The 26,577-nt window shown below is 37.9% G+C and overlaps 1 protein-coding gene across 3 annotated transcripts in view; it reads right to left on the reverse strand.

Moving 5' to 3' along the window:
- The window catches only part of LOC120422358 (TBC1 domain family member 4), a 53,859-nt gene that overhangs the window by 11,270 nt on the left and 16,012 nt on the right, over nucleotides 1-26,577 (reverse strand). The window contains exons 2-5 of one of the 3 annotated variants that reach the window (XM_039585767.2): nucleotides 25,777-26,284; nucleotides 6,305-6,841; nucleotides 1,712-1,992; nucleotides 1,396-1,536 (exon numbers count right to left, since the gene is read on the reverse strand). In XM_039585767.2, coding sequence (XP_039441701.1) covers nucleotides 1,396-1,536; nucleotides 1,712-1,992; nucleotides 6,305-6,841; nucleotides 25,777-25,854 — 1,037 coding nt within the window. In that variant the 5' untranslated portion in view covers nucleotides 25,855-26,284. The remainder of the gene's footprint in view (nucleotides 1-1,395; nucleotides 1,537-1,711; nucleotides 1,993-6,304; nucleotides 6,842-25,776; nucleotides 26,285-26,577) is intronic. The other 2 variants (XM_039585765.2, XM_039585766.2) reach the window with 2 other exon arrangements.

Below are 26,577 nucleotides of genomic sequence, written 5' to 3' on the forward strand. Positions count from 1 at the left end.
AATTTTAAAGTACAATGACCCTAGAAGCTAGCCTGAAAATTTGTAGTCATTTGGTTATGGTTTAGTTGCTCCAGTTTTGATCTTAAATTAGTATGGAACATTTATCAATTTACTATGACTTTTTACATTTTCAGACAGAAAATTTTCCAAACCCCTGTCAAATTTTCCTATTCTTAAGTTTCTTATAGGTTTTGATCCGGGGAACAACTTTGTAGAACATTGAAAAGTGCTAGGAATTGATCCTAAAAAGATACAGGATGTTTTTTGGAGTTTACTTTATTCGGCAAAATTTCAAAATATGCTCAAACAAATAATCTGTATCTTTTCGGGATCAATTCGTCGCCATCGTGCTAACATGTCGTTCGTGCATTTTGGTCCAAATTGAGTTAAGAACGCCATATTGTGCAGCTCACAATGCCTCACTTTTTGACCTTCACAGATCCCCAAAATTCGATTTCAATCCTGAGATATTCAACAAAAACCGAAAAAACTCAGTGCATTTTTGTCACTTTACATATAAAAGAAGTTTCAATCTTGTCGTGCTATCTTGTCACTCCATGAAAATTGATGTAAGTGCGACAAAAGGCCAAAGGGATTTCAAGCCAGGAAAGTCAGGATGCGTTTGTCGCACGTACAAGCTAGACTACCGTAAACATTTGTAATTATAACTTGGGACTCCAGCAACCAACTTCAACCAAACTTTGGGACAATGCACAGAATGGTGAGCCAAACAAAACGTGTTTGTTCTTGTTTACATTGCGTGCTCTCGTTTTTGAATATTGAAGGTCAAACATTAAAACGCGTTTATCTCGGAACGTCAAAATGGCGGGTGCGACAAGATAGCACGACGACGTCGAATTCCTAGCACTTTGCGATGTTCTACAAAGTTGTTTCCCCGTGGATAAAAACCTATAAGAAAACTATTACAAGATAATATTTTATCGGTTTGAGGAAAACTTTCTAGAAGAATAGTTGAAAAGTAAATAAATTAATTTATTGAAATTCTCTGCCTCTGCCAAATTTATACTAAAAAAAATCGGAGTACACGTGATTATGGGGAACCTAAACTACATTTCTCTCCTCGAGTTGAGCCTGCGCATAAATTTTGTTGATCGGTGTATCAATCAAAAATGGTAGGTTATATTTTGTTTATGTTTCAAACTTTTCAATGATCATGCAGCTTTCCATTTCTAAAGAAACATTGTTATGTTTGCATAAATGTAGCTTTCAAATGATATTTTAAAGCATTCGCGGCTGTTCAAAATCAGCAAATAAAGATAAAACTGAAGCGTTTTAAACTCATGCGCAGCATTACAAACTAATATCTCTCTAAAGTGCAGCCACAAAACAAAGATTCTGGAGACTTTTCTTCTTCTCTCCCTAAAAAAAACTTACTCCTCATCAGAAGATGACTTTGAATCTTTCTGTGGCTGCTGCAGCGATACCGATCTTTGGTACTCGTCGACTTTTGTGCAACCGTTAGTATTTTTGCTAGTAGTGCTCTCGTCGTTGTTTGAATCTTCCTCCTTCGAATCACTGAGTTTGTGAGAGTGGGAAAATTTACATACAATCAAATGTCACTGAATGTGTTGCTCATTAAAGTTTGAATATTAGTGTTTGAGTAACCAGAACCGGGACAACTTCAATTAATTGTGGGACGTGTTGATTAATCATTGTATTACGTAGTCATCGTTAAGCACCCAATACTTACACCTTCTTGGCCGGTATGTCAAAGTGGCTGACCCTCCGGCCCCGGAAGACCTCGGCGTCGTCGGGTGCCTGCGCCAAAGGAAGCGTGTTTTCCTTGTTATCGGCTTGAGATGTAGCAGGGCTGCTGTTGTTGCTGCTGCTGCTGATGCTGTCTTGTTCGGACTCTGCTGGAACCGACTGTGACTCGTTGGATTCGCTGATCCTGTTCAGGCCCGCTTGCGTCGGCTGGCCGTTGGAAGACGTTTCCGACGAGTTCTGATCGGAAGATTCGTCGCCGTTTGTCTGTAAGAAATGTTTTAGATTATGAAAAAAATTTGTATATAAAACATCACATCATTCGTTGGATATGCGTTTTGATGGAGGCAGATGTCTGGTTAGAACTAATCGCAAGTTTTTGATATCAACGAAGATATTAAATGTTTTTTCTTTCGATTAAATACAAAAAAATAAAAAAAAGCTTGAACAAAATAATTTATGCTGTAATAGATTTTATTTTACTGATTAACAAATGATTAAAGTTTTGGCAAAAGATATTTTCCAAATTTAAAAATTACCTTCTAACAAAATATCGTTTGGAAGTATACCTTAGAATAGCGTGAATACAAAGAGACGTCTCTTGTATTCACAGTAATGCATTCTGCTAAAACGCTCAACCAAACCACAAACTTAGAATAGCTGTTTTCAACATTTTCCTGGCAAGTTATTCCATTTGAAATGTAACTTTCGGTACTTGTACCCTTAACCATTTTATACTTATTTTTTATAAACATGTACCTACTAGCATTCAAGTCCCTTCAAATCGAGATCTACAAATTGATATGGCGGGCGCCGTTGGTGGTCAATAACAGGGTGGCCACTCAAGTCAGAAAATTGGAAAAGTCGGGAATCCACAAAAATCCGCACAAAATCGGGAAAAGTAGTAAATTTGTGATTTTTTGTCAAATGGGAATTCGAAGCTTTTTCAAACAATATTTTCTTCCTTTTGTACAATTTCCCACTGCCAGTATATGGAATATGTACGGCTACCAACTCTTCGTGACCAAAATTCCTTACACTATATCGATATTAACACCTGGTTAAAAAAATGAAAAATGAGGAATTATTTAGTTGAATTTTGGAATTATGATTAAGATCGATTATGACTGTACACTTTCATAACCTTAAAAAAATGTTGAACTTTTCGGGAAAAATATGACGGAATCATTCATTTCAGTAATCACAGAATCCAAGCAACAGTTATTCTCCTTTTTTCCTTTTGAATAACTCTGTCAACGATTTTTTCGGAATTGCTACAAATTTTGTAGGGAACTTGTTGCAAAACTTGTTTTGCCTTCCTCACTGAGGTAAGACTATAATCCTGCTCTAAAAGTAAACTTTTCACACACAGCTCTTAGACCCACATGTATGTATACCTATCGACTCAGAATCGGAAACTGACCTAATGTATGGCTGTGTGTGTGTATGTATGTGACCAGAACTGGGTACTAAAGCCCTGGGTGATGAATAGAGAGAATGCGTAACGTGATTTTCGAATGATCCCACTTTGTTTACATCTACAAAGTAGGAGGCTGTTCAAGCACAAGCATGACTTTTTTCTTACTGGTAAACGAGCTGTTTTACAAACAGTAGTAACTTCCATTCAGAATTATAAAAAAATTACGATCTCGTCGTCAACTTTCTTAAGATTTCTTGACTTCAATTTCTGATTCTAAAAGCCACACATTTTTTATTCCTGCAAAAAAAAAAACAATTTTTAATGATCGATAACAATACTCTCTACTTTTGGCGAACAGTAAATTGGTTCCACTTTGACAGTTCAAAATTGAGGCCGTTTCGCGAACCACTATTCAGCACCCAGCTAAAGCCCTATGTGATTTTGTATGTACAACGGTAAAAAACACGATTAAAAACCATTTCTGATCACTTTTTTTCATTTTAATGCCAATTTTTTTTGACGAGACAACATTTTTTCGATGGATTAACTATGGTCCCTTTGAAACGAGCTGTCCCTTTGAAACGAGCTGTCAAGTAGGAGCTTTTCTGTCAAGAAGGACAGCGAGGTTAATTTTTCAAAAATGGTTTAAAAGTCAATTTTAAACAGCCGTCCCCTAACATGACAGTTTTCGTGAATTGTGCGTATCCACCGACAGATGGCATGTGGACCTCGTCGGAGTCCGCCCATTAAAAACGCAACTCAAAATTTGCATGGGAAACTTTTTTTCCGTGACGGCTTTCGCGGCACGCTCCCTCCAACTGTTCGAGACTAATATTTTAACGTGGCGTATCTTTAAACAAGTTTTTCAAGAAAATGATTCCAGAATGCTTATTTTGTCGTTTTAAACCGAAAGTAGGCAAAAACTATATTAATTTAAACTATTCGCCATTTTCAAATGTTTGGCTAGATGATATCAAAGGCCGCCATCTTAGGCCCACTGGGCCCACAAAAAGAGGTACGCTCAGTTTGTATGGGAGCTGTCAACATGCTCCCGGGCTGATTTTAAACTCATTTTGGTCGTACAAAGGGTCATTGTACTCAGAAAAATAAGCTTTATCGCTGTAAACAATAATATCAGCAATCTAAGCTTCATTTTAGGACCCAATTCTCACAAAGTTTTCTCAGCACTGGATGAATTGATTTTGATCAAACCGGTCGCATTCGACTTGGTTTATGATTCCATACATCGCTATTGAATAGTTTGAAATTTCGATAAGTAGTTCAAAAGTTATGTAGGAAAATGTTTTTCACTTGTATCCGGATCTCACTTAAATGTATATAAACTGTATCAAAATCCACGACCGACCCATCGTTGGTTAGGTAATTGAAAGACCTTTCCAACAAGTATAAAACATTTAAGATCTGGCAACCCTGCCTCAAGTTATGACCACTTAAGTCAGGGGTGCTCAACGTTTTTGGATGCCGGGCCATATTTGAAGGTCAAATGAGCTTGCGGGCAATTGGTTATTTACAAAATGAAATAACGTTACATAAATTTAAAAGACTATGAAACACATACTTTACTTCAAGTTTTTTTTTAAATTTCTGTTATTTTTTTTTTTACATTTTCGCCAGTTTTGTTTTAGGTTTTTGAAAATGTATTAAGTTGAATGTACTTGTACTTGTGTATTTTTATCATTAAATTGAGTGTAACAAATGAAAAAATATTGCAATTTTTTTTTCAGCGATTAGGCCGATGCAAGTATTTAAAACAGATTTTGTACTTTGAAATTTGCGATGATCGAGGGGAGGCAAAAAAATCAAAGAAATATTTCATTGAAAAAAATGTTAGAAAATGTTTATTAAAGTTGATTTGCAATCATTATTTTCAAAAATATGTAAGGCTCGAAGAAAAAAAACCTCAAAAAATTCAATAAAACTCAAATTATTTTTGAATAAACCCTAGCGACCTCTAAACGCAGAGGAATGCACTTTAAATTGATTTTGATTGCACTTAAACAGCAAAAGCTTTGAAAAATATTTTAACATTGCAAATCTGACCAATGAGATATTGACATTAGAAAATGGTGGGTTGTTTGGGTGAGACTTAGAAAACATATTTTTTTCCTGTTTTTAAATCTTTGCATGGCAATATCTCAGCAACTAAAGGTCGCACCAACAAAGTTCAAAAAAGCAAAATATAGAAAATTTTCTCAGCTTTTCAAAAATTAAAAGCTGCTGCTATTTTCAAAAAGTTACCTTAAAATGGCTATAACTTGAAACGGTGTTATCAAAATGCCACTAAAGTACATTTTGATTTCATTGAAACATTGAAAAATTAAATTGAAAATTTTTTGCCATCAATATTTCGATTTTTTTTAAATCAGTTTTGATTCAAAAATTCGGTCAAAAATGTTTTGCACATTCTGGAAATTTTTGAAAAGTTGGCATTTGATGTCATCTAAAACACATCAGAAAAAGATAAAAATTAAAATAGTGTGTTTTTGCAAATCAAGTTTCAGTGACAAAAAGTGAAATTAACAATCACCAAAATTTTTTTTACCGTGTATTACATTTTTTCAGTGTAGTCCTTATCCATACCTACAACTTTGTCGAAGACACCAAATCGATCAAAAAATTCCGTCCAAAGGTACAGATGTTAGAATTTTCATATATTATTTTTGTATGAACAGCTGCCAAATTTGTATGGAAAGTTATATGGACAAACCAATGATGCCAAAATGGCTTCTTTGGGCATGCCCAAGGCACCAAAAAAGTTTCAGCTCTGTTTAGCAAATTCTCCCATCAAAACCAAAAATAAAATATTGAATAATATATCATTTCGATACTAGTGTTAACTAACTTTTCATTATTGAAAGGTATTAATTTTCCATTCTTATATTTTTGGCCGTTTCGTCGCTCGAGAATTACAGGAAAAGCAAGTACTTTCACGGAGAAATTGCAAAATGCACTTTTCAGTACCGTCAATTATCCCAATGAGAAAAACATAAAGTGGAAAACATAATAAACCAAAGTATACCCAATTAAAAAAAAAGGGATAGAAAAAATCTTAACAATTTGAATTAATGATGTTAGGATATTACACCTGACAAGTTTTAATCATGTAACTGACCCTTATAGCCGAGCCAACTCACTCACCTTCCGCGCCGCGTCCAGCTGCTGCTTGAGCTTTTGCGCGTCGTACGCCTTGAACTTGGGCAGCGCGTCGTCGATGAACGTGAACGGCACGCGCTTGTGGGACACCTTGATCTTGCCCACGTACAGCACCTCGAAGAACTGCGAGTTGTTGGCGGAAATGTCCGGCAGCGAGGACAGACTCGACGATACACTTCCGCTGGCCTGGATGTTGCCGCCGCTGGCCGAGTGGTTCAACCCGCCGGAGAAGCTCTTCGAGGCGGAAATCCGTCCTCCCGCCGAGGTCGCGCTCGGCTGCTGTCCATTGGCCTGGCTCGCCCCGTTCTGGATCGGACTGCTGTCGTGCTGGGCATGCCGCATCTGTTCCGACAGCTTCAGGTTGGACGCCGGTGTCGAGTGGATGCCTTGGCCGCGTAACGCCCGGTGGATGTCGTTCGAATTGGCACCGCTGGACGACACGATGCTCTGCGGAATACTGCCGACCGAACCGCCGGTCCCGATTGAGGCTGGATCACGCATCTGCTGCATCAGCTCGGCCATCTAAACACAAAAAAACGTGAGGGAAAGAGACAAGAGAGAACTTGGTGAGCAGGAGGACACGTGAGAAAATGCAACTTCGTAAAGATCGCGGCCGCCGAGAACTTGAACTTGACTCAGAGAACGGGTCGTCTAGAAGGGAGTCTACCGAGCTGAGTCGAGCTCGGTTAGTATACGTATTGGAGAGGATACGACGACGGCGATGCAAATTGATGATCTTCAACGAGTCGCTAATTACGATACACCACCTCGCTGTTGGTCGTATTAAGAGGGAAATGCAAACGACTAGCGCCCTAAACGGGTGGTCGGTAGATGGAGTGTGAATATGTGTGTGTCGCTGGAACCGCAGCAGTAGTCTAACCAACCACCAGCTGACGGTGATGCCTAGAACACGCCTGTGCTAAAGGTTCAAGACACGTGACAAAATGTCGTTTAGGTCGCAAAGGTGTTTGTGCGGTTGTGGTAAATTGATATTTACTTAGGGAATTATTGTTGCAAAAGATTTGTTTTTGCAGGACTTAGGGGAAATTCTCGTATGTTTGGCAGGTTAAGCTCTCGCTCCTAACTCCATCCAATTTGCTGATTTTCACAATTTAAACAACTAATTTTGCAAAAAAAATGATAGAAACTTGCTTGCTCACTTCTTATTGAGCTATTTATCACTCGATTTCAGTTGAATTAGCATTAATTGAATGTCAAAGTTCTGACCTGCCAACATTATAATTTAAGTTAGTTAGGTCGCACGGACTAAGTCCGGTGCACACGCTGGAATTAGATGCTGTTCCCCTACTATCTGAGGAATGGTATTTGCATTGAATTTTATCCAGTTATTGTATGGGCGACTCTCTGGTTGTCGATCTGGCAGTGTCCAGGTGGTTTATATGTGGCTCCTTAAAAAAAAGCATCATCCCGTTACGAGAATCGAACTCACGACCTATGGATTGGAAATCCAGTATGCCGCTAGTCGAAACCCATCCCCTACCGGTCATGATTCCCAACGAGTAGATTAACTATTTGAAGGGATCTCACTTTGCCGAGGAAGACAGGAATTGAACCCATCACCTTCGCTTACAAGTAGGGTAGGGTAGTCATCACACGGAAAAAAAATCAATTCTCGAAATCGTGAATAAAATTCACGAATGCGAGAACCACGAAGGAATATATTCTCGTTTATAGTGCAAATGCACCATACTCATGAATAAATTCCTTCGTGGTTCACACATTCATGAACTTAATTCACGATTATGAGAATTGATTTTTTTCTGTGCAATGAGACACTTTTGGTTTTCAACTTTCAAAGATTTTCTCATTTTTTCATCAGCATGTTTTAATGAGCTTTTTGTTGCATTTTCTTTCTTTTAATGTGTTCTAACATTGACCAAAATATGAGATCGATCCGACATCTACAGCCAGAGTTATTCAACTGTCTCATTGTAGACGCACTTGGCAGGAACAATGAGACAGCTGGGGAACAATGAGACATACTACGAAAATCAAGATTTTTCTAGTAAAACATCATGTTTTTGTATTGTTCCATTGCAGGTAAACTGCCTTGAACATTTTAGAGCAATTTTGCCAACATGAAACTTTAATTAACAAAAGTTATACTAAAAAGTATTTAAATTTTGTAAAATTCGTATATTTATACCAAATAACTTTGTATTTTTGGTTAAATGAAGTTAAAACTCTATAAATATGCCAAAAATCACTTTTAATTCATGTTTTGAAAGATTTCCATAGATATTGAAAAGTTTAATGAAGAAAAATCATAGTGGCTCATTGTTACCCATGAGCTAAAATGAGTGGGGAACAATGAGACAGTCCTGGATACTGGGTATATTCTAAATTTTGGCCAAACCTAATGAAAGGACTTTGTAGCCCAACTCAATCCCTATGGAACGTCGAAAGAAATTTGAAGAAATATTAGTTTTGGTGTTAATGGCAGCCTACGAGCGAAAAAGTAATTTTTGTCCATAATTTACTTTTACACCCCAGAATCAAACATTTATGAATAACTTTTCAAGGGAGCGTCCATAACCAAAGCCACTATAATGGCAGACGTGTATCCAGTAGACACACCTTTCCCCCAAATATGAGGCTGATTGGATTGGTCGATCCCTTTAAAAAATTAAGCATAGTAGGGGAACTATACCCTTTCTCAGCCTATTTCTATTATCGGCCTATCAGCACTTAGATCATGAATTACAGCTTTCAAAAAGTGTTTTTGACTGTTCCAAAGTAATAAATAGCTCAAATAAAAGTGAGCAAGCAACTAATCATTGTTGATACATCTGAAAATGTTGAAAAACGGCAAAAGTGATGAGAATTGGTCGAACGGCTACGTGTGATTAAAATGGGTATATTTCCCCTGTTTGAATATGACAACATTAAATACTGTATCGATGCCGTTGGGCTCTTTTGTACTAAGCTTGCTAGGATTCCTATCTAGATAGTACAAGAGAGCACACGGGCATCGGTATGTTGAATTTATATAACTAAAGAGCTCATATCTGAAAACATTTTCATCCGATTCCTCAGCCATTTTGATTGATGATCATGATCAAAAATTCAAAAAAATAGCAAAGTTATGGAGAAATGGAAAAAAATGAATAAAAATCTTTACATTCATCTTTTTGTAATGAAAATATTTTAATTGCACTCATGTTGGTAACTCCCTCCCTGGGGGGTGAAAAGAGAGGATGCGTAACGTGATTTTAGAATGATCCCACTGAGCAGTTCTCTACGGAATCGGTCTTTTTTCTTTAATTTTAATTTTTGTATTTTTTAATCCGGCTGAAACTTTTTTGGTGCCTTCGGTCGTATGCCCAAAGAAGCCATTTTGCATCATTAGTTTGTCCATATAATTTTCCATACAAATTTGGCAGCTGTCCATACAAAAAGGATATGTGAAAATTCAAATTACGCCCTTTTAATATGTTAGTCTTGATTTAAATTTTTGAAAATATTTTTTTTGGAAAAGATCGGAAAACGAATGTTTCATATTTTAACATTGTAAATCGGACCATTAGTTGCTGAGATATCGACATTAGAAACTGGTGGGTTGTTTGGATGAGACGTAGAAAACATCAATTTTCTTGCTTTTAAACCATTGCATGGCAATATCTCAGCAACTAACGGTCGTATCAACAAAGTCCGAGAAGGCAAAATATAGAGAATTTTCTCAGCTTTTCAAAAATATTTTTTTCAAAAATGGGCATACATGGGCACTTTTTTTTAAAAAATCGATAACTGCGACTATTTTGAAAAAAGTTACATAAAAATGGCTATAACTTGAAAACGGTGCCTTTTATTAAAATTTCACTAAAGTACTTTTTGATTGCAAATCCAATTTTACATCAAAAAATGAAATTGAAAAATTTTTGCGACCAATATTTCGATTTTTTGAAAAAAATGTATTGATTAAAAAATCATAACTCGGTCAATGATTTTTTGCCCATTCTGGAAATTTCTAAAAAGTTGGCATTTGATATCCTCTAAAACATATAAAAAAAATCAAAATAGTGTTTTTTTTGCAAATCAAGTTTTAGTGACAAAAAGTTAAATAAAAAATCACCAAAAATTTGTTTACCGCGTATCATTTTTTTTCAGTGTAGTCCATATCCACACTGAAAGAAACCAACATAGCAAGCTCAAGTGTTTTTTCACGTGAGTGTCTCCAAAAATCTACACGATTCATTCACGTGCTTTTCCATTGGCCCTCACGTGTTTTACATTTCAAATGGATGTGAAAATAACTTGAAACCAGCTGATCGTTAGCGAGAAACCTTCCACTCTTTTTTTACATAAAGTTCCCTTCAAATTCAAATGAATTTCTCATCGATTTGCCCCATTCGACATTTCCTTCGATTTTGAAGTGAAAAACACGTTAGTTTGGAATGTTTTGGTTTTGAAATGCGTCTGACGAAAAATCTCCATTAGTAAGATGGCCGCCGACGAAAGTGGTGGAAAATTTGCTTTTCGGATCATTTCGGATTAAAATGATCGTTTAGCTAACAAATTTTTTAAGAATACTTTTAATATTTTGAGCTGGTGGTAGGTATAATCTAGTGAAAGAGTTAATCTGTTTGAAATTAATGCGGTTTATTTTTTCCAGAAGATCAGGGTTCGTCTTCGGAATCTGCTCCAGATCCGGAGCTGTTCGTCCTGAAAAAGGTGCTTTTCGAGATGCATTATGGATATCCAGGGCGGGCTACGGATTCGCCAGCTACCGGACCGAGAAGTACGTGGTCGCCTCGGTGCACTTTTGCTCGGTCAGGTTAAACCCGTTCCCGAACGTCCTGGTCGTTGTGATTTTTTGGTCCGGCAGGGCGTGCACAAACTTCGTAGTAGATCATCAAAACGCTGTCAGAACCTGATCAGAATTTAGCAACGCTCGTGCGTAACAGTCAAGTGAAGTGAAATGAGTGATTTTTTACATGCTTTCAAAAATGTTTTTATTTATATTAATCATAGTTTAAACCGAGAAATAAATTAATAAAAAACCCCCTCGCATTTTTTACACAAATGAAAATCATTGGAAATCTGTTCGATTTACTCTACAAAGTCATTTAACATTGATAAGAAAAGCATTGCAAATTCATGTGCGTCGTCATGTGAAGTTAACGTGTTTTGCTTTTGAATTTACCGTGTTGCGCGATGAGATTTTTCGAAGTGATTTTCACATGAGATTCACATGTAAAGTCGTATGGGGCAGATTCACGTGTGAAACATGTGACATTGCTGTGAGCCTTTCTTTCAGTGCATACCTACAACTTTGCCGAAGACACCAAATCGATCAAAAAATTCCTTCAAAAGATACAGATTTTTGAATTTTCATATATCATTTGTATGGACAGCTGCCAAATTTGTAGGAAAATTATATGGACAAACTAATGATGCAAAATGACTTCTTTGGGCATACCGAAGGCACCAAAAAAGTTTCAGCCGGATTGACTTGAAATCTGTTCGTTTGGAAATCTGTTGTGCGTATTTTTTCATGGTTTCGGAAGACAATGAACTACGTCAGAAGTGGGTGGAGTTTTGCGAAGTCGGTTTGGAACAAAATGTGAGCGAGCGTCAGGACATATAACGTTTTGTTCCAGAAGAAGAGAGCCGTGCCGGAAGTGGGTTTATTGGAGGAAGAATGGCTCGATGACGATTTTTCTGGTTATGAGCCCTGTTACAGCGAGCTTGAAATCTCTCATGTTTCTTGCGTGGAATTTTAATTTCGTAATTTGTGAGCTACAGGAAGAATTCAAAATCTAGCGGTATTTGAGAATATTTACAAAAGATTCATTAGTTCAAAAATATAATGAAAATATTAAAAGAAAATCAGCAAATCACATTTGATTTCACAATAATTTCCCTAATGATCGATTACAATACTTGCTGCTCCTGGCGAACAGTAAAATGGTTCCGCTTTGACAGATCAAAACGGTTCTGCTTTTGAGCCCTTCTATTCACCCCCCAGCTCCCTCCTATTGTCAAAATCGGATTTTGTATACTGTATTTCAGAACATTTATTAATTTTGAAAATGTATCAAACAATTTCAATTGGAGCCTAACATTTCATTAGGGCACATCACTTTTGTAAACAAGAGTGTATCCCTTTCACTCAAATGACAGTTTACATAAGGTTTGAGAGGGATACCCTCTTGTTTACAAAAGTTATGTGCCCTAATGAAATAGAAAGCACGAATTATCCATATGACACGGTCAAATGTTAATCTAGATTTTTATCCCAATGTTAACCCAGTTTTAAGGAAGCGTTCTTTTATAACGTAATGTACCAAATGGAACTTTTTACCTTCTTACCCTCGTTGTTGTTGTTTAAAAATAAAATAATGTAAATTTTTTTTCAAAAAGCTTTAAAATTTTATACCGAGCCACGTAGCCCAGTGGTAACGCTTCCGCCTCGTAAGCGGTAGATCGGGGTTCAAATCCCGGCTCGGACCAACACAACTGGTCTTTTCCCTTCTGGAATCGATTGCTTTGAAAAGGGAAGGTAGTGTATCGTCACAAACTGGACCTTATCACGACACCTTAGGGAGGCGACCTATGGAATGTTAACATTAACCTTAACATGTTAACATTAAGTTGAGAATGAAACTGCCACTGAATCCGCTTTGTAAATGCCGGCCCTGATACTCTTCAAGGTTGTTCCCCTCAGGAACTGGGAAAGATTTACTTTTACTTTTCAAATTTTATGGTCATCATCTCTAGGTTTATTTTATTTTTCCTTCTTCGTATTATTGACATCTGATTCGCATTATGACTCTCCACTAATCTTGAGATTAGTTTGCACTCCGGAAGTAAAATATCAACTCTCGCAGATTACTTTCTGAGACCCGAATTAGTATGAGCATGTGTACGCTTGTATGCTCCTGACCTCGTCCACTTAGTTTGAGTTCACTTCGTCCCTGCAGCATTTCAGTTTCATCATCATCATCATCATCAACAACAAACATCAGGCGCAGCCAATCCGATCCAAATAGCCCCACCCCACATCAAACCATTAGTGTGAATGACCTAGTTTTTACTTTACGTTTTCTAATAGCAGGGAAAAACTCTCGCACATGAGTTTGTGAGTGTACTGTAAATGTGTGTGCTTGTGTGAAAATGAGGAAAAAACATAGGGAAAATCACCGCCCATCCACATGGGTTTTGCAGTTCACATGTTGTCAGTTGTGTAAAAATAGATGACGGAATATGTGACTGAAATACTGCGAGTGTAAATTTGCAGTAACACCAACAATAATATAATAACATTGTCGAGCTGGGGCAATTTTGTGATTGACGTACGAGTGGGTTTGAAATTTGAAAAATCTTTTTTTTTATTTCAATATACAAAGAACCATGCTGCTCCATTGCTCGTTGACATTGAACTGTTGAGTCGTCCTTCGTGTCCCAAAAAATTAACCCTCACACAATCAATTGATTTATTGCACTGATTGATTTTTCCCCTGATCGGAAACCACACGTAACACGTAAACAGTCCCTGTCCAAACAGCAGAAGTGGCGAAGGGCCTCTTCAACGTGAACATCGAGAACCCTCGACTTGGTTGCTTGTTTATCGTGTGAGTGTTCGAGAGGACTTATTCCTAATGGCTGTATGTGGAGTGTACCAGTGTTGTACTACCCCATATTCTATATCAACATGCATCATTAGCTGCAGTGCCGAAGGAAAACGGGGTTTTCCTTTCTCCATGTACCCACCAAAGCCGGCAACCAATTTTAGCAAGTTCAAAACATCAAGCTTTTCACGTGCGAAAGCTTTGGCGAATGGCATTGTTCTATATACCTACAAATGAAAGCTCCGCTGCCCCTGTATATAGGCAAATTAAAGTGGCAAAGTGTCGTGTGGGAGCCACTTCCGTTCCGAAAGCAGGAGCAGCGCGCAAAAAACCGGGAAGAGAAAAGGTAATTTGATTTCCATTTATAAAATCAACAGCCAGGTAATGAAATTATATTTTGAGCAAGTCTCGCTTTTCTTCCTCCATCCAGCCTGGTGGAGGACAAACAGGGCACACTTCTGGCGCGTTCCGTGATTGTTGTTGTTGTTTTATGGTTGCTGCTGTAAAGATGTTGAAGAGATGAGTCCTCTTCGCTCGGGTCAAGATGACATCACGCTAAAGATGGGCTCTTTTGTGATTGTTCAACGTTGTTTCGTTTTTGTGTTTGATTAACGGCTTTTATGAATTGTTAAAATTTGTGTCAGCTCCCTCCGTGTACGCACGAGAGCATGCAGCTAGTGCTCAGTGCTCCATCGTTTTTTCGATTTTTTTCGCCGTAATTGATTGTGGTTACCCGCGAGTTTGCTTCTCCAGCATGCCAAAGGCCGGCCGTGGCCGTGGCAGTTCGAGTGCGGCCTCGAAAAACCCGCGAAGTTCGTCTACCGGCCGTGTGCAAAAAGGTAAACAAACCAACGCCGTGTCGGCCGCCATCGCGCAGGGGAGCGTCAGCGCTGAAGGCATCGACAAAAAGTTACTACATCCTGGATATGTCCCAAGATCACCAGTGCGAACCCGTTCCGGTACTTCCGGTGCCACGACCAGTGGCACATCAACATCCGCCAACATCCCCATCAGGAACGAGTTCCAGATGCTGAGCGACGACGAAGAAAATAACAACTCTGACGGTAGCAGCACTACCGACGACGACGACGACGATGATGGTCGTGCACGGAAAAAAGTGCCGACGTCAAAAAAGAACAACTCTCCAGCGGAACGTAGACCACCTCCAATTTTTGTTTTGGACACGTTAGCGGACGATGTTGACGAGTTGCTGGAAGGCCTCGGATATTGTCTGAAAATCGGTAAGTCGGCAGTGCAAGTGATCACACTGACCAAAAAGAATTTCGACCTGGTGTTTGAAGAATTGAAGCGTAGCAACTTCAACTTCTACACATTCAACCCCGAGAAGCCCCCTGTTAAGGTTGTCTTGCAGGGTTATCAAGACCGTCCGATCTCCGACCTGAAGGGTCACCTTTCGGACGCCGGAATAAAACCGCGGGAGATTAAAGTGCTCTTGCGCAAGACAACGGTAACAGGTACACACACACTGTACCTGTTGTACTTCGACCGCGGCACCGTCAAGATCCAAGACCTGCGGCGGACTAAAACGTTGGACGGTTTTTGGGTAAACTGGCGGTTTTACACCAAGAACCCGACGGACGTAGCGCAATGCCACCGTTGCCAGAAATTCGGCCACGGCTCGCGGAACTGCAACCTCCGGCCCCGCTGCGTGAAGTGCGGTGAGTCACACCTCTCGGAGGCGTGCGCACTGCCACGAAAGGCGGACTTGGGGGACAAGGCAGAACAAACCAAGCCGCGCGTAAAGTGCGCGAACTGTGACGGCAACCATACCGGCAATTACCGCGGATGCGTCGCGCGCAAGGCCTACCTCGAGGAGCAGGAAAAGAGAAAAAAGAAAGCGTCCCACCCTCCTCAGCGAAGTACGAGCGCAGCCGTTCCTGCAGCTGGACAGCGTACGGTTCCAGCGGAAAACTCAGCGTTCCCTCCTGGTTGGGGGCGTTCGTTCGCCAGCGTGGTCGCTGCCGGTAGCGGCAGTACGGCCCAGCAAGAAGTCACCGGGGAAGATCTCTTCACCCTGCCGGAGTTCTTTGCTCTCGCGGGGGAGATGATGACGCGGTTTCGGAGCTGCCGGAACAAGGCAGAACAATTCCTGGCCCTTGGGGAACTGATGATCAAACACATCTACAAAGGATAAATTTTCTGTGATCTAGTATTAAGCTTTCTCTTCCTCTATCCCCTTTCCTTTGCAATTTCTGTAAGTTTTTTTTTATAGTTTTTTCTTACTCTTGCTAGTGCCTTAGTTAAAGAAATAATTGTTCCTAAATGGATTATGATGCAACACACAGCTGTAAGGAACTCCAAAACTCTGTTATGCACTTCAAAATAACTCATTGTATCTTGATTATTCACCAATAAAACCGAATTGAATTGAATTGAATTAAAATTTGTGTACTGTATAGACAGAAAACATAAACTTTAATCGCTTCTAGAGTGAATTTGGAAAAAATGTATTGTTTTCAATATGTTTGCATAAATTTTATGGTAAAAAATAAATGTAGAGGAAAGTGGGGCAAGTGTTACAAGCTAAGTAAATGCTCGTTAAAATCATTAAAACTTTAAAAATCTTTCAGATTTTTTGATAATCATCTTATTCCAGGTCTTGACTAAGACTTTGATAGAACAAGTTTCTAAAAAATCCTGTTTTATAATAAAAAAAAGATTTTAAATTATTGATTTTTCGTACGTTTCACTCAACTAGTTATACACGACGAACAACCCGTACCGAGATAATCGAGTGACATTTTTTGATCAACATCCCACCACACACACACAGACATTTGCTCAGAATTTCATTCTGAGTCGATATGTATACGTTAAGGTGGGTCGATGAAGTCAAATTAAGAAGTTCATTTTTCGATTGATTTTATAGCCTTTCCTCAGTAAGATGAGGAAGACAAAACATCACAAATTTCATCCTTTTCCTTTAATAGGGTCCTAAAGCCCTATGTAAATTTTTATGTACAACGGTAAAAAACACGATTAAAAACCATATCTGATCACTTTTTTTTCCATTTTAACGCAAAAAAAAAATGACAAGGCAACATTTTTTCGATGGATCAACTATGGTTCCCTTGGAAAGAGCTGTAGTAGAACACAACAAAAAATCCGATGGTAAAATCGCATGCAAAAGCATGCACATCACCTTCGTCAAAATAAACCCTTAATATTACACACTGCACGCACAATTTTTGCAAGCACAAAAAAAAGTTGCAATCGACGAGATTCAAACCCAGCACCAACAGTATGGACTGGCGCCTTAGCCCACTCGGCCATCAGACCGATGAGAAGCTGTCTGAATAAACGCATATATCAGCTTGGCATTTCGGTCAAGTAGGTTTCCCATACTGATGGGCTACATATTTCAGGGCGTAAAATTACATAAAATTGCGTAAAATAATGCAATATTTATTTTACACCCAGCACTTTTACACGCAGCTGGATTACTACACCCAAAGGAAAAATATACCTCAAAATCTGCAACAGTGGATTTGAACCCAGCACCAACAGTAAGGACTGGCACCTTAGCCCGCTCGGCCATCAGACCGATGAACAATGTAAAGGATAAACGAATATATGAGCTTGACATTTTGGTCAGGTAGGTTTCACATACTGGGCTACATATTTCAGGGTGCAATATTACATAAAATTTCATAAAATAATGCAAAATTTATTTAACACCCAGGCCTTTTACACGCAGCTGGATTACTACCTTTTTTGCTATACAATAGCTTATAGGACCTTTAAAAAACTCTAGACATCATCGAACGAAAACTCATGTGAGATGGAAGTCGTGTGTTGGATGTTGATAAACATAAACGATTATCTCATGACAGGTTGAACCTTTTTTGGCCCTTTGTCGGAGTCTTAGTTATGAGTAAGGCTACCAACTGTACGGATTTTTTCCTTACCATACGGATTTTCAAACCTCTTCGCAGATTTTTAACAGGCCAGAATTTTTGTAGGGAATTTTGTGCATAATACGGATTTGTACGGAATTTTAACAACTTTTTAATCATTGAATTGCGTTTTTGATTTGTTCGAAGCTTTTGTTAACTAGAAATTTGTATTTTTCTGTGAGTTTGATTTAAAAAGGGAGAGTTTTCCGGGGTTTCCTCAATTCAAACTTGATTATCAATAATTCTAGAGTTTTTGAACTTTTGTCTTCCATATGTTGAAAGGACCTTTTTAAAAAAAATCTAGAATTTTTCTTTTAGAAATTCCTTACTAAATCTATATATACCTTTGCAAAGGCTTTCTAAAACTTGTGAAAACATTTGAACATTTGAATTAACAAATCTAGAGTTTTTTTTAAAGGTCCTATAAACTGTTGTGTTTCACATGTCATTTTCAATAAAAAAAACTCTGGAAAAGTGTTCGTGAAAACACTTAGAACGATATTATTCGTAAAAGCAAACTTGACATTTCGTAAACTTACGTTTAACAAAAAAAAATTGAAGAACATAATGATTTGATTCAAATCACGGTTTATTTTATGAATACTTTTTGATAGCATTTTGTGAAATTTGTAAGCTGTGAAATCGACATAGTTTTATATTTTTAATTCTCAAATATATTAAATTTAATTAATCTAAATCATTCATTGACAGTTTTTGATATATGGTGTCATATCGGCAAAGTTTACGGATTTTTGCTCAGCAAGAGTTGGTAGCCTTAGTTATGAGTTATGATTAAAATGATTAAGACTATAGTTCGAAAGGTTGTAAAAAGTGTGGTTAGATACCCCCTTCATGCTATACATTTTTAGAAAGGCCTTTGAACAGTTAGAGCTAGTACATACTATAGTTGATTAACTATTACATGAATGTTGATTCAGCATTTTTTTTAAATTGTCGTCCAGCACAAAGTCCCCACAACAAACGGTACTTGTTGAGCCAGCAAAGAATTTTGGCAATCCAAACCGCTTTGTGTCTCTTAATTACCCTACCAAAGGCCCAGAGTGAGGACTTTTTGTCGATTCATCATCGTTCCCCGATACCAAAGCTCGAATTCCGGATTCATGTGATGGGAATTATTATCCTCGGCCTCAGAGGTTGGGTTGGGGACAGGGGGGTCACGCCGGTAATACATGGCAGTCAGACAAGAGGTCGCCAGTTCCGTGGCAGTCCGCTGTTCCGAGGCTTTGTGATGGTCACTCCTGTGTGCCTGTGTGTTGCGGACGGGGTAAAAATAATACAATTTTCCTGGCAACGGGCCAGTATATACGTCTCAAAATGAATAAAAGAAAAATGATGACGCGAACCTTGTGAACTCAACTGGTTGTATGTGGATGAGATTTGTGTGTGTCATCATCTGTGGTTTTTTGTTAATTTGGTCGTATTGCCTTTTGTGGATTTGTAAACATTGAATAAAGAGAAAAGATCGAACAATTGTTGATATTTAAGTTGATATCAACTTTGGGATAATACTGACTTTGCAATTCGGTGAAATCACTCTGAGACACTTTGGCAGATTGTTGTCAACAGCGGTTAAAGAGAACAGTAAACAGCAGCACCAACCGACCAACATTGACGCGCTTCTATTTGCAATGGAGACGATGGAAAACAACCGAAAAGTATCGACACTGCTGGGACGTTAAAAATAACTGACCACCAACGGTAGGGTTCGGTTTTTGGACACGGAGCGTAAATAAACCAGTCAGAGTGTTCAACTGAATTAGGGACGTGGAATGGGTGTTTAAAAGCAGGAAGTTTTGAATAATACAACCTTGTTTTGAATTATTTTCCATTTCATCACCCGCTTAAAAAAAACGAATTCAAATAAATGAATTTAAAATATCTGTGAAACTTGAATACATTTTAAATAATTTAATTGTTCAACGCTATGTATAATCTCTTCAATCATTTTGTCAAGCTTCAAAGAAATTGGCAACGACAAATTCAAAAATTCAACCAAGGCCGAGATATTCTGCTTATCATTGCTAAGGTTGAGATCGTCCTAAAAGCAAAACGATTTTTTTTTGCGTAATGAGAGAAAATACTGGATTTTTTATTTAATAGGGGGGTAGTTCTCTACGATTTAGCTATGCATTCCCCATGTCAAAAGAAGCAATTTTGCCACATTATTTTTTCCATACAAGACTCTACACAATTTAAGGGCAATACAAAATCTGTATCTTGAGAAGGAATTTTCTGATAAATTTGGTGTATTGGGCAAAGTTGTAGGTTATGATTAGGGTTTTTACGGAAAAAATAGACACAAGAAAAAAAAAACTCGTTTTTTTAAATTAACTTTGAATCACGAAAAGTAAAATTTCCAAAGCGTATTATTTAAGTTAAATTTTTTTTGATGCATTTTAGAGGAAAAAACATTACTTAATCCACCCTTAGCTGGTTGTTGCCTTGATCGCATGATAGATTCGGACGACGTTTTCACAAAATATCAGAGATCCAGTCTCCAAAAAGTGCATAAATAACACTTAACAGTACACATCAACCATAGCTTTTGCACTCAGATTTATGTTACAGACATTTAAGTATCTCCAAAACTACGGGAACTATTGATATAATTTTTTATTCATTCCCTAAATTACTATCTTCGTAGTTATTTACAACAAAGTTTGACTATTTTCACAATCAGATTCTAGCAGGATTGGGTCCGTAAGTTTGACAATTTTGGAATAAGAAGACAACAACTTCCTTGGTTGCTGTGCACCCTTAAGTGCTTATAACTTTTGATAGGGTTGTCAGATCTTCAATGTTTCGGACGTGTTGGAAAGGTCTTTCAAATACCTTTCTGAAAATGTACAACATGACGGGTTTCCTTACAAAAACCACCCTTTTTACAATCTTCCGAACTTTAGTCAAAATCGTTTTTAGCTCTTTTGAAGTTTTAAAGTACTAAACTAAACTGCAAATTTTTTTATAGTGACTTATGGGACCCCAAAACAGATCGAGATTTTTGATCAACTTCCCTCCACACACACACAGTTCAGAATTTAATTCTGAGTCGATAGGTATACTTGAAGGTGGGTCTAGGAGGTCTAATTGAGAAGTTGATTTTTCGAGTGATTTTATAGCCTTTCCTCAGCGAGGTAAGGAAGGCAAAAAGACACCTTCTAAGCACCATCACGAAGGTGTAAAATCTGGTTTAGAAGATATGATTTTTTGACGAAATCGTGTTTTTTTCAAAATATTGAAAACTTGGACAAAAAATATTAAATATGCATACCTGAAATTTGTTTTGTGAAAAGCTCAAAAAGTTTCCTACAAAATGCTCTCTGTAATTTTGAAAATATGTCTAAAAGTCACCTAACTGGCTTGTCATTTTCAACTGATATCTCGGAAACTATTGGTTCGATTTTCAATGTAAAAAAGACTTTTGCGAAATTTTCTGATCTTTTCAATGAAAATATTTAATTTTTTTTTCTCATGTAGAGTGACACATTGGTTTTAAGCTTTTTGTTGAATATCGCAGTAATGAAATCGAATTTTGGATAATTTGATAATTTGAAAGTCAAATGGTAAAGCATTAAATGCTGCACAAAATGGTTCCAAATGCATGTGTGACAAGATAGCACTATCACGACAAATTTTTAATGATTTCATGCCAAAGAGTGTGTTTTTTGAAGATTCAAGGTCAAACGCTACAATAGGTTTTTTTTTCTCAAAAACGTCTATAATCTACGTGGGACAACAATCAAATCGGTTTGCTGTGACAATTAAAGCTTTTAGAACTTATGTTCCCAATTAAAAGCTTTCAGCGTGGAACACAAGAAACCAACAAAGAAACCCAAAACAGCTGACGAACATATCCCTCAAAACTTGATATTAATTCGGACCGGGGTGTCAACAGGAAGAACGGAAGGATGAAACGAACGAAACGGAAAGTGGCCCGACATCGTCGTAACAGAACAAAAAATGTATCCAAAATCGATCGCTCGAGGTGCCGGCTTGTCTCGGCCTCTTCGTTAAGGCTCACTCAGCACTCAAGCACAACCACACAGGCGATATTAGCCTCTCGTCTTGGTCTGCCTCTTCCCTATCCACCCCCTTTAAGAATGACAGGCCGAATGTTGCGCTCGGAATTAGATTCTACAGACGTGATAGACGTCACGCGAATTCAACTCTCGAATATTTATTTGAATTAGAAGCCTGGCCGGTGACGAGGGCAGCCAAAGTTGACGGAAGCACACAGGTCACGATTTTGGCCACTCACACACATGTCCAAAGTGAAAATGGAGGTGAGGGTGGAAAATTCGTTTCAAGAACGCTCGCCACTCGAACGAGGAAAAAAAGCAAAAGTTGTGTTTCGGATGACGGAGGCAGGGCACACACACACTGTCATGATCTCGAAATTAGCAAAACAAAAAATAAAATGAAATAAAATACGCTGTTGGGCAAAGATCTTCACACCCAAGCAGACCGTAAAATCACTCTGCGATAGCGTGAATGCGAAATTTTTCGTCGAAACGAAAGGTTGCCGGCGAACTGTGGACTTTGGCTTGGCAGGGTGCAGATGACCTGGGGAAACAAAGGTAGAATGGAAGTGGACTTTGCTGTTATATCGATGGGAAACTGCTGAAGAGTTAGCTTGATGTTTTAGATGATTTGAAGAAGTTACCGATTCTTTTTATTCGTTCATAGTAGGGAACTTAAACAGTTGAAATCAAAATATTATCTTGCCTAATTCTAATGAAATTTAATTTAATTTTCAGCTCATATATTTAAAACTTTTCTATGTCCGAATAATGTAACGATAGCAGGAGAAAAAACAAAACCAAATGTATGTTTTAAGTTTCAAAAGATCTGATAGCTCTGTCAAAAGTTATGTGCACTTTCAAGAAATTTCATAAGCTTTATGGAAGGAAATATAATTAAAAGAACGAAATTTTGATTGAAAGCGACTTCAAAACCAGCTATCATTGGATATTTAATTGAAACCCTTTTTTCAAAAAGTTATAAGGTTTAATAATGTGGCATAATTTTATTGAGATGTCTAAGTTAAAGTGAAATGTATGTAACTTTTCATGAATGGAAATGTCTTTTGGCCTTCTATAAAATTGTGAATAGGTATTTGAAAGTGAGTATGAGACTCATACTATGAGTTGTAAAGTTTGTTGGGCGTCATCCATAAAGTATGTCACGCTCTAGGAGGGGAAGGGGGGTCTGAGCAAGTGTGACATTGCATGTTATAAGTATAGGAAAAGCGTGACAAAGGGGGGGAGGGTAAATTTTGGCTGATTTTTGCGTGACGTACTTTATGGATGAAGCCTTGATCAATATTTGTAGAGGCGGGGGTTGCAGAATGGGTCACCCTAAGTTTTGGGCATTAGAACGGATTCAAACGAGGCCTCCCCAACTTTTTGGCACAATTTTCACATTTATCGGTACTCAAATGACCATTGAAATATAATTTTGGCGTAAGTTGGTTAACATATTTTTGCAATTTGTTATAACTAATTTTTAAAAAGTACATAAAAAATTAAGTATTTTTTGTCATCAAACATGTGAAGGAAACATTCCAAAGCATAATTCTAAATTTATAAAATTGTATGTTTTTCTAAGGTTTTCGGTTAATTTTACTTAGGCAAACCATTTAGTCTCCCCCATTTGTAGTATCTGTATTAAATATAAGTACGTAACCAAGTGTAAGTCTCAGCTAGTTACTGTTGGATTGAGTCACATGTTTTTAAACATCAGCTGGTCTAGAGTTATTTTTAAAAAGGTCATGTAAGCTATGGGATTTCTTATGTTTATAGGACTTTTCAAATTAGCTGTGTTTCCATCACAATTTCAATCGTCTTTTGTTTGTCATTTTGATGAGTACAGTCATCCCTCATATTCGGAACAGTTTAAAGAAAATCGATAATTGAACTTAATGTTGCTTTTCTTGCAATCTTTCGAATGCTGTATCGAACAACTGCAAATTTCACCTTTTATATCATGTTTTTGAAGAAAAACTCTGACCATTGATTATCCACAAATTCGGAACATTTTTTTTCTTACGGATGTATTTAAACAAACTTTGGTTCTCTCCAAGAGTACAATTTTTCACAAAATAATGACTTTACGCCCTAAAACCAATAAAATTCAATAAATAAAAAATATCAGTTAAATTCAGGTGTTCCACAATTGTGAGAGGCACAATAACATCCCACAATTATGGAACATGCAATTTGAAGGCAGCATTTTGCTGCTCTGAATGAAGTAGTCTTGAGATGCAGTTTTTTTGTTCAAAAAGTACAGTCGACCTGATTGTCAATATCCAAGGGACCAGCAATGGGAGAGAACCAGGGCAACGCCCAACAAAAAAAATAAAAAATAAACAAAAAACAAAGAAATGTCAAACACCCTTCAAAGCTCCGTTTCTCAAAGAAAAATGCCATGAGAAAGTGAAATTATTGACAACCGGAATAGAAACTTAAAAGCCATTAGGATCCAATCAACTGTCGAGGAAGAGATCCTCCAAGCAAGAAAAAATATAGAGAAACAAAGACAATCGAAGTATGCAGTTTGAAGGGACTGAAGAGTTCATCGGTACATGGAGCACTGCAATATTGATAACGAGAAGATCGACAGTCAGAGAGTGAACTGTACTACTTCGACAGAAAATATGCATTTGGCATGTTCAAAATCAAATTATTCGCTCTACCTACAGCATTGCCTTGGCGTTCTCGATTGCGAGATTCCTACTCGAAACTAAGTGTCCGAAGGCTTGATGGTTGAGGCAATTGCAAACCTCTTTTTACACCTTAGTTTCCATCCACCTCGAGATTCGAACTGACGACCTTTGGATTGTTAGTCCAACTGCCTACCAGCGACTCCACCGAGACAGGACCCAGGGAGACGACTCCTACACCTGGACTGAGCTATCGACCTTACCTCTAGGTTAGACCGGGGCCAACATTTACTTCCCCATCCGACGGAAGGCGTGGTCAGACAAATCTTGTCTCGAAAAATGCCACCGGGACCTTCTGGGATCGAACCCAGACTGACTGGGTGAGAGGCAATCACGCTTGACCCTAAACCACGTGTCCCGGCCGCATTTGGTTTGTTATTGACAAATTATCCCAAAAGTGTTCCGAATTTGTGGGTGTTTCGAATATGTGGGATGACTGTACTGAAAATTTAACTAATTTCTAGAAGAAACCGTAAATATTATTAACAAATTGATTTAGACATCATTAAAATTATGCATGTTATAAAGCAATTATCTCGGAAAAACACTTTTTTATATGGAATTTCACAAAATGGTCGGGCAAATATTTTTCAAAGTTCATGACACTCCACCAATTGGCCTGAAAAAGCAGGGGTCATTATTTTTTAAAACTCTCATAATTTTCATTGAAAATTGAAGTGCAAATAAATGAAAACTATTGAAAACACAATTTCCTGCGTTGATTATCATTTTTAGCATATCGTCGCTTGTCTGCTATCTTGTGATACGTTCTATCTTTTAACAGCAAATGATAGCGCACAAGAGACGATATATCAAATCATCATTTTTTTTGTATTATTAAAACGTCCTTCCTAAATCATCATTGATTGGAAGGCACGGTGTTGGTTTGGGTTGTCGGTGCAAAATTACATGTATTAAGTATTGAAATAACTGGGCGCGAGTGTTTTTGTTTGTTAACCAGAAGCCTTTCCTATAGCATCGTAGCTCGGATGGTTCGGCGACGGGTTTATATTAAATAAGTCCTCCCCATTGCATCGTAGCTCGGGAGGCATCGAAAAACCAATACCTTATCCTACTAATAGAAAAAAAGATGCATTCTATTCCGACCAGAAAAATATTACTTCTAACAGAAGTTTTTGCTAAAAACTGAAACAAATGTGATAAATCCCTTGTTCACCCAGTCGGGGTTTTCCCGCTGCAACTTACTTTCTTGGTCCGCAGTGTCGAGGCATCACTCCAGGACGTGACCAGAATGTTATCCTTGTAAAGGGGTAACGTGAACATCTTCTTCTTCCGTCAGGTACTCGTGTGGTTTATCTCGCTCCGACCAGGAAATCAATAACGTTCACGCCGATTACGTGACCAGTCGGAGTATCAATTCCTCTGCGGGATTGTATCTTCAATTAGCAATCAGTTGCTCACACGCACACACAATCTTCGGACACGCGACACTTTCTTTCTTTGGGTTTGTTGTTGCACTTGTTGTTTTTTTTTCTGTGAATCACAGCCAGCGACTGTGGGTGGTGCGAATTAATCGAGTCAATTCGGCTTAATTAGACCCGGGTTGCGATTGATTTGTTTACATCGATTGGTTTTATTGCTTTGTTTTCCGCAATCGAGACACTCGGCTTCTCCGGCATTTGTTTCAATTATCTTGCGATTGTCATACAGCGTTTGTTAATGTTGGCTGATATTTATTTCCCTGAGTTTATGTCTGTAGATATTTATGAAATAAATATAATTAAAAAACTAACTCTGTTCAGATCCATCATAAAACGAAATTTCCAACTCCTCCTCAACACACGCAGCCTGTATCGAACATCGGACATGTCACAACAAGAGGGCGCAATCAATTGAGAAATATTTGACCAATTTAGCTCAGTTGAATATTGTGATACATTAAATGGAGCTGGGCTGACGTCAATTCATCCTTATGTTTGCAGAATGAGTTTAATTTATTGGAAATTTGGTTTGAACCAGAATTTGTAAGGTAAGGAAGGATGATTA

This window comes from Culex pipiens, chromosome 3 (genome assembly GCF_016801865.2).
Source record: "Culex pipiens pallens isolate TS chromosome 3, TS_CPP_V2, whole genome shotgun sequence".
In the NCBI taxonomy this organism is placed as follows: Eukaryota; Metazoa; Arthropoda; class Insecta; order Diptera; family Culicidae; genus Culex; species Culex pipiens.